General features: G+C 56.1%; 1 protein-coding gene across 3 annotated transcripts in view; it reads left to right on the top strand.

Annotated features, from left to right (window-relative positions):
- The window catches only part of Bahcc1 (BAH domain and coiled-coil containing 1), a 57,868-nt gene extending 50,394 nt beyond the window's left edge, over positions 1 to 7,474 (top strand). For 2 of the 3 annotated variants that reach the window (XM_052194834.1, XM_052194833.1), the window contains exons 20-28: positions 38 to 185; positions 275 to 389; positions 495 to 570; positions 702 to 810; positions 1,518 to 1,634; positions 1,809 to 1,985; positions 2,142 to 3,316; positions 4,527 to 4,763; positions 4,879 to 7,474. In XM_052194834.1, coding sequence (XP_052050794.1) covers positions 38 to 185; positions 275 to 389; positions 495 to 570; positions 702 to 810; positions 1,518 to 1,634; positions 1,809 to 1,985; positions 2,142 to 3,316; positions 4,527 to 4,763; positions 4,879 to 5,085 — 2,361 coding nt within the window. In that variant the 3' untranslated portion in view covers positions 5,086 to 7,474. The remainder of the gene's footprint in view (positions 1 to 37; positions 186 to 274; positions 390 to 494; positions 571 to 701; positions 811 to 1,517; positions 1,635 to 1,808; positions 1,986 to 2,141; positions 3,317 to 4,526; positions 4,764 to 4,878) is intronic. The other variant, XR_007979743.1, reaches the window with a different exon arrangement.
- Positions 7,475 to 16,198: the final 8,724 nt, after the last annotated feature.

The raw sequence follows: 16,198 nt of genomic DNA, 5'->3' as shown, positions 1-16,198 counted from the left end.
TCCCAGCCTCCTCCCCTCACCCCTGTGGTCCACCCAGGGCCAGGGCCGAGCTGTGAGCCGGCTGCTGGAGAGCTTCGCTGTGGAGGATGACTTTGAGTTTGACGATGACAGCAGCTTCTCCGATGAGGAAGAGGACGAGGAGGAAGCCAGTGTGCAGCTCAGCGCAGAGCAGAGTGCCGCCCTGGGTAAGAAACAGACAGCGGCTGCCCCAGGAGGGAACGGAATGGTAGGCGGGCGGGCCCAGGGCCCAGGACCGATGCCGTCTTCCCCGCAGCACGGTCCTGCACCATCCATAAGGAAGACCTGCAGGATGGACTGCCCGTGCTGATCCCAAAGGAGGACAGTCTGCTGTATGCGGGCAGTGTCAGGACTCTGCAACCGCCCGACATGTGAGGCCCGGGCCTGAGAGGGAGGAGGGGTGCATGCTGGCTTTGACATGATGGGCAGTGAGACTCCCATCCGCGGGAACCTCACACGCCCCGCCACGCCCTCAGCTACAGCATCGTCATTGAGGGAGAGAGAGGCAACCGGCAGCGTGTCTACTCCAGGGAGCAGCTGCTGCAGGAGGCGGTAAGTGTGGCCGTGCCCGGGAGAGTGAGTCTGGATTTCCCCACCACCAGGAGGACCGAGGCCTGGCCCTACACTGATCCTTGCGGCCAGACCCAACTGTTCACAGGCTTCCACTCTGCCGCTCCCTGCAGGTTCTCGATGTGAGGCCGCAGTCCAGTCGGTACCTTCCGCCCGGTACCCGGGTCTGTGCCTACTGGAGTCAGAAGTCCCGGTGCCTATATCCAGGCAATGTGGTTCGAGGTAAGCATGCTCCAGGCCGAGGCCAGGTCTAGGGGTTGAGGCCCCTCAGGGACCTTTAGGGTTCCTACCCACAGCCCAGCTACCCTGGAGGGTGGAGGAAGACAGACATGGGTCTGCTCTAAGTGAGACCAGTTAAGATCGATTCAGCAGCAGCCAATGAGGAAGTGGGGGGGGGGGGGCATGTCCAGCTAAATCAGAGCAGGCCCAGCTAGCAAAGGACCCAGAATCCCGTGCCTGGGTTGCATAAAATGTCCATCCCAGTACACCTGGACAAGACAGCATGTAGGGCCCTGGGGTGGGGTGGGGGATAGGACTAAATAAAGGTCTCCAGATGAATAGGCAGATAGGCCAGAGTCTATTGGACACATCTGGGAGGAAGTGTAGAGAGGTGTCTTTGCCCCAGTGTATGTGTGTAGAGTGTGCTTGTATGTGGGACCAGGGGATATAATACCAGGTAGCCAAGGGGAGCCAATGAGAGCCACCCCACCCGCCCAGCGAAGCCCACACCCACTTCCAGCCTGTCCATCAAAGTGCAGGATGGCCCTGAGACTTCTAGGGCCCCTGGGAAGAAGTCTGGTTTATCAGGCTGCCAGTGTAGTGAGGTTGCAGAAACACCCTGCTCAGCACCACGCTTGTCCTCCTGCCTGCCCGCCCCTGCCTTCTGGTGAGCTGGGCTGGCCATATACGCGGGACACGCCCTGTTGCAGGTGCCTCTAGCGATGAAGAAGACCTGGACTCTGTGGTGGTTGAGTTTGATGACGGAGACACGGGCCACATAGCTGTCTCCAACATCAGGCTACTGCCTCCGGACTTCAAGATCCAGTGTGAGCACCCCGGGAATATCTAACCTTAAGAGTGGGACACCCCCTGCCTGTAACAGCTCCCAGAAGCCCCTCCTAGTCGGGCCTCACCAAAACCAGAGATGTTCCCAGCGTCCCACAAAGGGTGGGAGACACCTACCCACAGTCCCGTAGTGAGCCCCTCTGTCCGCTCCACAGGTACAGAGCCCTCGCCAGCCCTGTTGGTGTCCAGCAGCTGCCGGAGGACCAAAAAAGCAGCCAATGAGGGCCACCCACCCAGCGAAGCCCCCACTCCCAGCCTGTCCCCTAAAGTGCAGGATGGCCCTGAAACTTCTAAGACCCCTGGGAAGAAATCTGGCAACAAAGACAAAGCTGGTATTTGCAGAGCTGTGGAGAACTGGGAAGGGAGAGCCCCTGGGGGTGTGGTCACTGGGAGGCGCATGGGGCCTGCTGGGGTCAGGGAGGGGTGAGAGGAGACAGCTGGGTGGGCCCAGCAGGTACAGCTGACCCTACCTGGCTTCCCCCCCCCAGGCAAAGTCGACCTCCTAACCTCAGGTGCCAAGGCCCCCACGGGGGCCTCAGACCACTTCCTAGGCCGCAGAGGCAGCCCCCTGCTGAGCTGGTCAGCTGTGGCTCAGACCAAGCGGAAAGCGGTGGCTGCGGCCGCGGCAGGTGGCAAAGGGCCCGGGGTACTGCAGAACCTCTTCCAGCTCAACGGAAGCACCAAGAAGCTGCGGGCTCGGGACACCCTGTTTCCCATGCACAGCATGGCTGCCCCTGTGTTTGGTAACAGCTTCAGAGCCGACTCCTTCAGCAGCCTGGCGAGTTCCTACACACCCTTCCTCGGTGGGGCTGGGGCCGGCCTTCCTGGAGGAGCCCACAAGCTGCTTCGGGCCAAGAAGGCTGAGCGGGCTGAAGTAGAGAAGGCTGGGAGGCGGCGGGCAGGCAGCGAGTTTCTGGTTAAACTAGACCATGAGGGTGTGACCTCTCCCAAGAACAAAAACTGCAAGGCCCTGCTCATGAGCGACAAGGACTTTGGACCCAAGCTGGGGCGCCCTCTGGCCAGCCCCAGTTACGCACACCCAGCCCTCATTGGCAAGGACAAAAAGGGTCGGGCCCCTGTGCATCCGCTACCCATGGGACTGGCTCTGCGAAAGTACCCACTGCCCTGTGATAGCGACTGCCCCAGCTCCTACTCCGACGAGGATGAGGACGGGCCGGGGCTCGCCTCCGGGGTTCCCTCCCGATTCCTCACCCGCCTGTCCATGTCATCGTCGTCCTCCGGCTCGTCCACGACCTCTTCCTCAGGCTCCGTGTCCACTTCCAGTCTCTGTTCCTCAGACAATGAGGACTCATCCTACAGCTCGGATGACGAGGACCCCGCCCTGCTGCTGCAGACCTGTCTCACCCGCCCCGTCCCCGCCCTCCTGGCCCCACCCGAAGCCCTGCGCTCTAAGGGTAGCAGCCCCCACGCCCACACCCACGCCCAGCGCTGCTTCCTGTCCAGGGCTGGGGTGGCTGGCGCAGGTGCCGGCCCCGGCCCCGGTGGTAGCAAACCCAACTTCAAACGCAAGGAGGCCCTGAGCTTCTCCAAAGCCAAAGAGCTTTCTCGGAGGCAACGGCTGCCCTCCGTCGAAAACCGGCCAAAGATCTCAGCCTTCCTGCCTGCCCGGCAGCTCTGGAAGTGGTCGGGAAACCCCACGCAGGTGGGTGGCCTGTCTCCTAGCACGCACATAGGGCAGCCCACCACTGTCCCCAAGTAGCTACAGGGGCATCTGCATGTACACATAGTTCTTGTTGTTTTGGGTTTGGTTGGTTAAGGGTCCCGCGCCCCATCCCACTCCCCACCTCACCCCATAGAGTTTCTCTGTGTAGCCATGGCTGCCCTGGAACTTGCTCTGTAGTCCAGGCTGGCCTCGAACTCTGGTCCATCTTTCTCTGTATCCTGAATACTGTTGTTTTGTTTTGTATTTTAAAAGATTTATTTCGTTTATATGAGTACACTGTAGCTGTCTTCAGACACTCTAGAAGAGGCCATTGGACCCATTACAGATGGTTGTGAGCCACCATGTGGGTGCTAGGACTTGAACTCAGGACCTCTGGAAGAGCAGTCAGTGCTCTTAACCGCTGATCTCTCCAGCCCTGTTTTTGTCATTGTTGTTGTTTTTGTTTTGCTTTTTAATTTTTATTTCTTAAGCCATTTGAAAACCCCCAACCAACAACAGAAAACCATCAGTAACCTAATGAGACAACCAGCCGGCACTGTGATTGGCACGTTAGAGCCACGTTGTCTTGTGTGTGTGATCACACACTTGCCCTGCACACTGGGAGTCTGTGTTCTGTCTGCCTTCCATGCTGCTCTGCCCATTGGCTCTGCTGCTGGAGGAGCCTCTCCTGCTGACCAGTCTGCAGGGGACCCGTGCCTGTTTGTGGGCTTGTGTTTGTGTTGGCTTTTTGGTGTTTGGTTGTGATGGGGTCTCGCTGTGTAGCCCTCCTGAAACTTGCCCTGTAGACCACGCTGACCTGGAATTAAAGAGATCCGCCTGCTCCTACCTTCTGAATGCTGGGATTAAAGGTGCAGTGTGCCTTCCTCAGCTACCTGTGGGCTTTTTATACCCGTGTAAGCCCAACTGCAAAGAGCATCTCGTGTGCAAAGTCTCTGCTTTTGGACTCTGCTGCAGTGTTTCTGTCATGACCAGTGTGCTGAGATATTCTGAGCGTGGCCCACCTCAGAGGGCATCTGTGGCGGCAGTGACACGTCTCCATGCATCCTGTGCCCCCTTTCTGCCCTCCCAAACATATTCAGAGACACAGCACCCGCCCCCTCTGCGCGCTCTCAGTTTCCCTGGCCACCACCTTTTCTCAAGCTTGCTGGGTCCCTCCTCACCCTTCCGTATCCGCTGGTCTGCTCTGCAGAGGCGAGGCATGAAGGGGAAAGCCAGGAAACTCTTCTACAAGGCCATCGTCCGAGGCAAAGAGACCCTGCGCATCGGGGACTGTGCCGTCTTCCTCTCGGCTGGGCGGCCCAACCTGCCCTACATTGGCCGCATCGAGAGCTTGTGGGAGTCATGGGGCAGCAACATGGTGGTGAAGGTCAAATGGTTCTACCACCCCGAGGAGACCAAGCTGGGGAAGCGGCAGAGCGACGGGAAGGTGAGGTGGGGGCCCAGCCCCTGCACTGGGTCTTTGGGGGGGATGGGCGCTTTTCCTGGGCCTGGGGTGTTTCCGGCTGAGGCCGGCCCCAACGCGATGTCCCCTCACCCGGCAGAATGCGCTCTACCAGTCATGTCACGAGGACGAGAACGACGTGCAAACCATCTCCCACAAATGCCAGGTGGTGGGCCGGGAGCAGTACGAGCAGATGATGCGGGGCCGCAAGTACCAGGACCAGCAGGACCTCTACTACTTGGCAGGCACCTACGATCCTACTACTGGGCGCCTGGTGACGGCTGAGGGCGTGCCTGTCCTGTGCTGAGCTGCCTCCGCCTCTGCCCGCGCGCCCGCCCGTGCCCACGGCTGCAGCCGAGCGGTCAGCCAGCCAGGAGCTGGTCTGAGCAAATATGCAACCCCCCCAAGGCGGATCAGGCTTCTCCTCGAAGTTCTCTGGAGAGAGCTCCTAGGACGGACCCCCAGTCCCATCCTAGCTGCTCCAGGGGGAGAGCCAGGCCGGTCCCACGGGGACCGACTGCTCTGCCGCTGCACCGCAGTTCTCGAGAGATTAGAATCCAAGCCATATTTCCCTAGTACCTCCGACTGTCTCCCACCAGGGAAAGCAGAAATCAGGTGTGTTGTCTATTTATTTCTCTATGTAAATATTGTATTTCTGTGGGGAAGTTTTATGGGGGAAAAAAGTGGAAAAGGAGTTTCCCCACCTTTGCGACAAGGGTGGATGCGCGATGAGGGTGTGTGTGCGTGCGTGTGTGTGTGTGTGTGTGTGCGCGTGTCTGTGTGTGTCTGTGTGTGCGCGTGCAGGGTTTTGTCCTGGGGTTTTCTTTGGAAATGCACTGTTCTCAGCCTAGTTGAATTCCAACAGGGGCATCTGTGACTGCAGAGGCTGCTGGAATGGGGGCGTGGCCAAAGGCCGTGGGATGGTCACATGAGACCCAGTCATACCTCCAATCTCTTGGGGGCCAACTGTGAAGGAAATTACACTGCAGTTTATTTCCTTTCAATACATCCTATCCATGAAAGTATTGGGGTGGGGGCAGTGATGGCGGTCCCCTGAAAGGACAGGGGTTCCAACCACAGATGAAATCCAGGATCAGCCTGCAGGCCAGCAGCGGCCTGCCCCACTCTCCAGCCCAGGAGTATGGCGGCAGCCACGCATCTCTTACCTCTGTTTAAAACAAAACAAATGAACAAATATTTTGAAATATCAATAAGAAAAATGGGTGTTTAGACTTTCTTTCCTGAATATTCCAAGTTATTTCTGGTTTCCGTTTCCTTGGCCTGTTTGATGCAGGGAGAGAAGGCTGGTCTCACTCGAGCAGGGTGTGGGTGGCCCCTGGCCCCCCTCGGTCCCCACCAGCTCTCAGCCCCTTCCTCATCCTCCAGGGCGACAACTGCCTTCCCTCAAAAGCTGCAGGGCTCCCACATGGTGCAGCTGGCCCAGGTGCCTGTCTGGGCCAGAATTTGGGGCCCGCCTGGGGCTGGTCCACAGTTATGCATGAGTACCTTCTCACCACTGAGAAGCACACCCCTTTCCCCACCAGACACTTTCCCTGGGGCCCCACCACCTCTGGATAACCTCAAGTGTGGATAGCGATGAGGTTCTGGAGTCAGGCCGGTGCTGCTCACCCACGGGGGGGTGGGGGGTCAGGAGGGAGGAGGCCCATCTGGTTCCCCTTCTCTCAACCCAAACCCCGACCCTGGGGCCCCTCTGCCCACCCCACCTCCAAACAGTTTCTGGACCTTTTTTGTAGCCACTCAGCAGGGCAGACAGCATGCATGGCGGCTCATGCACGGAGTATACAAGGGTCACTCTGGCCTCTTGTATACACATCCTGACCCCAAGTACCAGGAAAGCCCAGTGGTCCGTACTTCTCCCATGATGGAAAGAGCAGGCTAGACCCATGGACCAAAAGCCTTTGTCCTCAAAATGCCTTGTGGCATGCATGCTCCCCAGTGTCCCACTAGGCCAAGGATTTCCAGGAAGCAAGGAGTATTGATGGGCACCCAACCCCCAACTGGGAACCCTCGGCCTCAATTCCTCTGCTCAGGCCCACCAGGAGTCCGTCCCTATCCCAGGGACTCTCTTTTTCTCACTAGTTGCTCCAAGGGTCACTCTTGGGGGCCCACAGGATAACCAGGGGTGCCCGTCCATGGCTGTCCCACCACCCTGAGGCTTTCTGTTCTCCACATGAGTGCAATATTCCATTCTTGGTGGTCGTCTGAAGAGATGGCCACCGAGGCCCTGCTCCCAGCTAGGGAATCGGGAAGATGGTGACTTGTGTCAAGACCAGGGTGGCACTAGGAAGGCTGCCTGGAACCCCGGAACCCAGGAGCCCCGGAGCAAGCAGAAAGGCTGGCTGCCCTGTGTGCCGCCTTCTCCGTGCTGCTTCTGCCCTCTGCTGAGCTGTCCTCTTATCTGTCTCTCTCTTTAGGTCCCCCCACCTTTTCCCCTCTTTCTGTGTGTACACCCAAATGGCGTGTCCCCAACTGTGGCTAACAACGTGGTAAAAAGCACGATTCTTGTAAATGTGTAAACTAAGAGGCCGGTTGGATTTTTTTTTCAATGTAAACACTAAATACAAAACAAAACAAAAAACACAAAGGTTTTATGAACAGCAGACTCTATGTAAAGGCATTTTACTATTAAATTTTTTATTGATAACTTGCTTAAGAATAAATATATGACTATTGTACAGGTGCTCAGTAGTCCAGGTTGTGACTGTGCCTGCCTCCTGTATGTGTGTCACATGGTCATTCCTGTGTGGGCTGAGGGGAGACTGGCTAGCATGGGTTCGGGTGGCCTTTGACTTAACGACCCTACCCTACCCCATCCCTGGTCATGGGCCTTTTCTTGATCCTAGGGCTGGACTTGTTAGTCAGGTATTAATATTAGTCACCTGTCAGCCGGGCGGTGTGGTGCACGCCTTTAATCCTACCACTTGGGAGGCAGAGGAAGGTGGATTTCTGGGTTCGAGTCCAGCCTGGTCTACAGAGGGAGTTCCAGGACAGCCAGTACTACACAGAGAAACCCTGTCTCAAAAAACAAAACAAAACAAAAAAAACAACAACAACAACAAAAACAAACAAAAAGGCAAAAAAAACAAAAAATTAGTCACCTGTCCAGCCTGAACCAGTTCATACAGCCATGGTGGAATCCCCAAAACACAGGGCACGGGGGCAAAGACCCCAAACACTCCCACTGTGTACGCTGCTGCCTTGGCAAGGACTGAATGGATTTGTTCAACAAAAAAAAATTTCCTGCCAGACAGCCATGCCAAGAATAATAAGAAACAGCCCTGATAGATGTGGCGGCGGCGCATGCCTGTGGCCTCAGCGCTCAGGTCACATCAGAGGCAGATGGGCCCCCTTGAGTTTAAAGCGGGCTTGGTCCTCGTAACAAGTTCTAAGCTGGCCAAGGATGACATGTCGAGGCTCCAATCTCTTCCGGGTAAAACGTTCTCGTTGCTAAGCAGAGGACTGACTGCAAGTCAAGCAGCCAAGGCTCGAGAGGGAGGGAGACGGGACCATGTGTGGCCTGGTCAAGAGGCTGCAAATCCAAAGGAAGCCCAAAACTGACCAGGCAACACAACTGGGACTCGTAATTCACTCCTGATACCCTGAGATGAAACCCTAGCAGGACAACAGGAAGGTTGGCTCTGGGAGCAGGGTGGGGGCCTTATCTCCCACCTCTGTGTGTAAGAATCATGGTTCTGAGTGTTACACATACCCCAGCCATGTCTAGCTGGTATGTCTTCTCTCCAGTGTCACCTTCCTGCCCTTCCCTGAACTACTTTGTTAAGGGATACCCTCTCACAAAAGCTCTAAGTGCTTATGTGGTCCAACAGGTATCTACCACAGAGACTGCCACCAAATTTTTCCTTCACCCTATTCCATGTCCCACCAAAAGTTTACTTAGGTAAGGGCTGTAAGGCCAGGTGTGCAGGGTGCCGGCAAAGTCGTCGGCTGTGGGGGGCTGCACACCCAGTCCTGGCATTATCTGAGATTGGGACCTTTGGGAAAGATGTCCTGCCAGTCCTAGCTGCACAGTGGCCACTGTCTCGTGCCCACCTGGGGCCTGAGACAGTGACTGTTGGAGTCTGGAGTGCACTACATAGGGATTCTGGCCCAGGGACCCTCTGTGCACTTGACACAACCAACTGCAGGGACTGGTCTTAACTGCTCTTTGCTGGGACGCAGGTGGACCCAGAAGGAGGCTGGGTCTCTGCATGATTCCTGGAGCCCATGAGACAGAAGTGTTGAGTTGTCTTCTGCCACTCAAGCCTATTTTGCTGGGACTGTAACTTGGTAGGAGAGTGCACACCTAGGATATGGAAGGTTCGGGGTTTTATCCCAGTAACACACCCACACCGCATACATACTCATGCATACGCCACACATACATACACACAACACACAGAGACAGAGAGAACACAGCTTGCTCAGGAGTCATGCAAGGAGGCTCCGATGAAAGGAAGTGGGCGGGGCCGCAGCCTGGAGGTGTCAGTGAAGGTGTCTGCCTTGAAGCCCCCTCCCCCCACCCCCCTGCCCCCCACCCCCCGCAAGAAGCCCCTCCAGCAGGCCTTGGGTTCGCTCCTCTATCCAACCAAGTCCACCGCAGCCAGCAGAGCTGAGCAGTAAGTATGGCAGGAAGCAGCTGGACAGCCAGCCGCCAAGACACCAGGTCTTCACCACCTCAAGATCCAGACAGGCAGGCAGGAGAGGCTGGAAAACAACCTGTGGGCCAGCAACTCCTCAGGCCTGGTGGCCAAGATGATACCTCAGAGCAGCCTGAGGTGGGCCATGCTGTTTCCAGCCCAGAACAGTTGGGCTCCATGTCTTCAGGCTCCCTCAGACATCGTGGTGCTGGCCTTCCAGGACCTGCTGCCCTCAGAACAGGGACTGGTCCAAGGGCAGGGGGGACATGGAGAGGACACAGGCTGTGGCGCCCGGAGGGTTAAACATGCAAGACTCCGATCTGATCAAGACAAACGAGCCATTATGTGAAACGCTGGGGCAAGATAAATGACGGCACTGGGTGAAGCGAGATCAATAAAAGTGATGTTTTATCAGGTAGAAATGACAACCCGGCTGATCGCAATTCGTTTTTAATACTACAAACGAATTGGAGACGAAGGGGCTTTAATTGCTGGGCCCCAGCCCTGGCAAGGTTGCCAGGGGCTGGTGGGGCATCGAAACTACTTAGGCCAGACATATGGGGAGCCTTCACCAGCGACCAACTTTAAGAGGTGCTCAGAGACCCGGGGTCACAGCCCTGCCTGAGCCTCCTGTCTGAAGCATCCAAGGCAGGCAGGGAGGGGGCTGCCTTGGATTACAGGTGGGCTAAGGAAGCTCCTAGAGTGGCCAGGAGAGGGAATGCATGATTCCCCTACCCTTGCCTCTGCCATCCTGGGCTCAATCCGTACCTCGCACCCCCCACCCCCACCCGATATTCCCACAGGCCCCCACTTTTCTACTCTGACAACCAGAGATCCAGCCTCCCGCTTTCTGAGTCACTCCTGGGCACCATACATTCCTTTTGTTTTGTTTTGTTTTGTTTGTTTTTTCGAGACAGGGTTTCTCTGTGTAGCCCTGGCTGTCCTGGAACTCACTCTGTAGACCAGGCTTACCTTGAACTCAGAAATTTGCCTGCCTCTGCCTCCCAAGTGCTGGGATTAAAGGCGTGCGCCACCACTGCCCAGCACCATACATTCCTGTATCTCCACAGGCCACCTGCTCAAAACTGCACAAAGCGGTGAGTAGCCTCTCCCACGGTGACACGTCCGGCATTCTCTCTGTCCCCCAGGCACCGGACTGTGGCTGACATGGAACCATTAGGCTCTAACCTGGCCTCCAGTCTACTCTGGGGAGAGGGAGGCAGGGCAAAGGGCTGGCAAGTGCTATGGGGACCCAGGCCCTGCAGTGGCCGCTCTCTGATTTCACTCTTAAATCACAGGCTTTGCCCCCAACCCGCTGTGAGGCTAGGGTGAGAGTTCTGGGAACCAGCATGTGAGCAGGGCTAACCCAGTCCCTACCAGGGGCCCCATTGTAAGGACTCAGCTTCCCAGGGCCACTGGGAACACCTCCTGGTGGGACTCAGATATGGGGGTGGAACCAGACCTCAGTTAGACATCTGGACACAGGGAACATAGGTTTCCTCCTGCTGCCAGAACAGGGGTTCTAGCTTCTCTCTCCCCCAACAGCTCCTTGGGGGCCCAGTGGCAATGGGTTCCCTTGGGGTGTGGCCCTGTAATGGTTGGGCTCTTCCTGAGGCATCTGCTAATGTGGGGCATATGGAGGGGCAGGCGGGGGCTTCAATGGCTTATCCCCTGTGCAGGGATCTGTAGTAAACATGAAGGTGCTGTCTACCTGCCACGCCCATCTGATAGATCACAGACGGGCCCCTCTCTCCACATTTGTCGGGGACCCCCATAGAGAAACTTGGCAGGGCATGGAGAGCCCTACAGCTGGGCTGGCTGAGGCAAAGAGATTCAGAGACATGCAGAGCAGGAGGGAGCCTGTCGGCAGGGAGAGGCTCCCAGGACTGAGGAGGGCCCCAACTGGGTCATTCAACCCACAAGTCTCCTTTGCCCCACGCGCCTAATCTCAGGAAGAGCATCTGTCAGACTTACCTGAGTATCACACCTCTGAAGGAATGGAAGGGTGGGTGCTGGGGCCCCACTGACAGCTCTGAGGGGCCCACATACACCCACCCTCTTGACCAGGAACCTGGACCAACTCTGGTGGCAACAAAGACCAGACTGGGACCTAGATAGAGCCTGGCCCTAGAACAGAGGCGATGCGGGCGCTAAAATCCTCCACAACAGGGTTGTGGAGGAGGGGCTCTGCTGGGAGCTGCTCGGAGAATGCTTTCCGCAGACCTCACTCACTCCCTCTGCAGAGGACCCGGCCCCCACCCCCAGCCCAGCCCAGCCCAGCCCCCACCCAAAGGAGTCCTGAGAACACCCAGTCCGTGCAGACAGGAATGGGTCCCATCACTGCCAGTCTGGGGCAGTATTAAAGGAGAGTTCTCTGGGTGCTTGCGTAACTTCTGCAGTCTAGACACGTTCGACCTCCATACAACTCACGGGAGTCCTGAGGGCCTGGAGGAGGGGCCCCCGGGGAGCCGCAGACCCCAGCAGCACAGAAAGCAGCTGCCAAGTCCCGGGGAGGACGGCAGGGCCAGCAGCTCTGAGGGCTGCGGGCGCCTCCTAGGTCTCTGGCCTCCTGCCGGTGAGTGTGCAGGGATACACACCAGGGCCGCTCCAGCTGCGGAGTCTGTGGCCCCTCTGGAGGGCGCCCCTGTCAGGTCATTGAGGCACCCAAGGCAGGTAGCACGCATCCTCAGAATGTAAATGTGAGAGGCCAACGCGACCAGCCTAGGCCACCAGCTCCTGCTCAGTCCCCTCTCCCTCGGCAGCAGACTCAAACCACCCCACCCACCCCTCCACCCCCTCACCTACCCCCACCCCACCACCTCAAAACACCCCACCCACCCCTCCACCCCTTCACCTACCCCCCACCCCACCACCTCAAAACACCCCCTCCACCCCTCCACCCCCCCCACCCGATGGTGGCCAGAAGTGGCTTGTGCCTCCAGCCTGGTCCGAGATGTCAGGACTAGCCGTGCTTCCAGAAGAGACCTGTGATGATGTCCAGGGCCATGAGCGAAGGGCTCTATGTACGGCCTTTCCGCCTGTGGGCTGGGATCTAGACCCGCATACCACAGCCTGTTTCCTTCTGAGCTGTCTTTCTGTCCTCCTGTCTTTCTGTCCTCCCTAGGCGAATTTGGAACTCATCTGAGGTCGCATCTTGCCCAAGTTTCCAAGCAGCCCTCCCGACAGGACAGCTGTGGCCGGGTCTGGAGACCTCCTCACAACTGGGTTAGCTGAGGAGAGGAAGCTAAGACAGCCATTTTTATTTGCAAGCCTCCAAAGAAGTTTATGATCTCGCCCCATTTCAGGAAATCTGTTTCCACTTATGAGAAACAGGCTCGGGGCTGCGGTGAGCAGGCAACTGAGGAGACACACGCTGCTGGGTAATTGCATCCCCCCCAGGCCCTCAGCTGCCCTCCCTGACCCCATGTGAAGCAATTAGGTCCTGGGCACCCCGAGGCCCCCTAACATGTCTTCCATTTTGGGGTGCCTCCAAGCAAGAGGAGCAACGTGGAGGGCAGGAGGTTAACTATGGTCAAGATCCTGATGGCCAGGCAGAAAACAAGGACACCAGGCAGCCTAGGCTGGGGCTGTACACTCTTGGGGGCGAAGGGGCAATTTGAGGTGTCCACAGGGCAGCGATGCTTCAAGTTCCTAGCGCACAAGAAGCCATCAAAAGACCACAACCTCAGGGCCCAAGCTACCACAGTGAAGAGCCTACTCCATGTCTGCACACTCCTGCAAAGTCCTCCCTCTTCTTCTTGGGGTCTATAGACTGCCACGTGCCTCTCTAGTCACATGACTCGGGGTTGGCCAATCACAGCATGTACACCTCCCCAGCGCGTTGATTGGCTTTGAGGTGGAAGAACAATAGACAGAGAAGTCCTTCCTGGGCGTGGCCACAGACGCGGAGGGGGACACACCCACCTCTCTGTGGCTGCCTCCAGCACTCTTGGTACCTGGACGCTGGCCGGAACCAGACTCGCTGATAAATTTCAGAATTGGGATTTAATTTGAATTCAGACAAGGAGCAAATATTTGTAAAACAAATGCTGCATGAAATGTTTGGGACAAGCCAGGGAGTGGTGGCGCACGCCTGTAATCCCAGCACTCTGGGAGGCAGAGGCAGGCAGATTCTGAGTTTGAGGCCAGCCTGGTCTACAGAGTGAGTTCCAGGACAGTCAGGGCTATCTATACAGAGAAACCCTTTCTTGAAAAAACCAAAATCCAAAAAAACAAAAACAAAAACAAAAAAAAGATAGAGAAAGAAATGTTTGGGCCATACTTATACTAAAAATGCCTCATTCTTTATCTGAGGTTTGACTTTAACCTAACATTTTATATTTTATTGGCTAAGTCTAACAACTGTTATGTCCAGCTGTCCAATTCAAACTGGGTATGCCCCAGCCCCCAGCTACAAACAGATGCTCCCAGCTGTCCTACACAGCTTAGAAAGAAGTACACAGAGGAGGTTGTTCTCCTCACCTCAAGCCCATGGTCCCTGAGAAGTGCTGGCTAGCCAAACGTGTGGCTCTTTTTGTTGTTGTTGGTTTGGTTTAGTTTGGTTTTGGTTTTTTGGTTCTTTCGAGACAGGGTTTCTCTGTGTAGCCCTGGCTGTCCTGGAACTCACTCTGTAGTCTAAATTGGCCTCGAACTCAGAAATCCGCCTGTCCCTGCCTCCTAAGTGCTGGGATTAAAGGTGTGCGCCATCACCACCCAGCCACGTGTGGCTCTTTTGAGAGTGCCACCCCAGCCTCAAGTAGACAACTGAGCCTTTATAGCACATCCCTGCAGAAAACAAACAAAAACAAACCAAAAGAGTAAAAGCATTCCAAGGTTGTTAAAAATCATGGAGCAGTTGTCTCAGTGTCTAAGACTAAAGAAAGTTTGTGGCACAGAAAGGGAAAGGCATTGGCCTATGCCTGGCTGTGGCAGGTACACACACAGGAAAATGAAGAGGGCACATGACCTCCCCAGACTAGCCCAAGGCTTCCTTGGTGGGTTTGTGGACAGAAGGAATTCGATCATAAGACTCTGTAGCATCCGCAGCTGTCCTGGATTCCCACAGGCAAATGACCACACCTTGCTGGTCCATTCCTGTAATCCCAGGATTTGAGAGGTAGAGACAGGAGGGTCAGAATTCAAGACTCACTTGGCTGCTTATAGAACTTGAGGCTAGCCTGGGCTATCAGAGACCCTGTCTACAAACAAACAAACAAACAAACAAAACAAAACCATCACACTTCCAGTGTCAGCCGGTGGTGCCATGCAGCTCGCAGGTGGCCTGGCTTCTGTGGCCCTTCCATCATGACTCGGGCAATCACTTGTTATCGCCTTAGTGGACGCACTCTGGACTGGACAGACCATCGTCTCTCTGTAGAACACCTCTCTAGCCCCACAGCAACAGAAAGTGGCTGAGAATAGTTTTACAGGAAGCTGAGCCTCACTGCTACCTGGGTACCCAGGACCCTGCCGGACTGGGGCAGGTGCTGACCAGAGGCAGCAGCAGAGGAGGAGGTGGGGTTTTCTGGTCACACCAGTGTCCAGGCTTTAGTCTCCTGCCTTGTATCAGAGCCCTGCCATCTGTGGCGTGAGACTTACATAAGACACCAGGTAGCACACGGACAAGGAACCTTAAACACAGCCCCAGAGAGAAGGGAGCCGGGGTGTGGGCTGGCAGACCAGCCTGCACATGGACAGGAACCCTCAGAAGCCTCCTCTGTGATGTGCTGATGTGATAACGAAGGACCTTTGCAACTCCGGCTGGGCAAGGACACAGGGCTGACCACAGGGATAAGGACTGGTCCGGCCAGCCAGGGAATGGCTTTCCTATCTGCACCTCTGCCCAGGAACAACATAGAAAGCAGCAGAAAAGTCGGGCGGGGTGGCCACACCTTTAATCCCAGCACTTGGGAGGCAGAGGCAGGCAGATGTCTGAGTTCGAGGCCAGCCTGGTCTACAGAGTGAGCTCCAGGACAGCCAGGGCTACACAGAGAAACCCTTGTCTGCAGCCCCATGTGTTTCCTCTCACACTCTGAACTAGCTTCCAGTTAGACAGAGCATCAGGCATTTTATTCCAAAGGCCTGGACCCCTTCCCTGTGAGAGAGACCTCAGTACCGAGAGGGAGCAGAGCCCTCCTTGCCTTGGACCAGAGGCTGACAGTGCCAATTATCGTACCCATGGCGAAGATCAAGGCGCAGGCCAGGCATGGTACACACCTGCAATCCCAGCACTTGAGAAGCAGAGGTCAGAGGATCTCCATAAGTTATACCAGCCTGTCTCACAAAGCACGTTCCAGGCCAAGGCTACTGTAAGTCCCTGTCTATGAAAAGTAAAGGAGGAGGGAGAGGGAAAAGAAGAAAGAGGAAAACAAACAAACTAACTAAAGCAAAAACCAAAGCAAAAATTGCCAGTGCACACGCAAGTCCTTCACGACTCCCGTATGACCCCGGGCTGAGGACAGCTTAGGGCAGAGTACTTGCTGCCTACCAGATCCAAGGCTCTGGGTTCAGTCCCCAGTACCACCAAAATGAAAACAGCGGACAAAACGTCTACTTTAGCTGGGCAGTGGTGGAACATGCCTTTAGTCCCAACATTTAGGAGGGAGAGAAGCAGGCAGATCTTTGTGAGTTTGAAGCCAGCCTGGTCTACACAGTGAGCTCTGGGCCAACCAGCACTACATAGAGGAACCTCGTTGCCAAACAAACAAAGGTTACAGGACTATCTAGTTCTCTAGGAACCCACAGAGAAGGAGACTGAGGGAA

The sequence above is a fragment of the Apodemus sylvaticus genome, chromosome 10 (assembly GCF_947179515.1).
Source record: "Apodemus sylvaticus chromosome 10, mApoSyl1.1, whole genome shotgun sequence".
Lineage (NCBI taxonomy): Eukaryota > Metazoa > Chordata > Mammalia > Rodentia > Muridae > Apodemus > Apodemus sylvaticus.
This window is presented reverse-complemented; position numbering and strand designations above follow the sequence as displayed.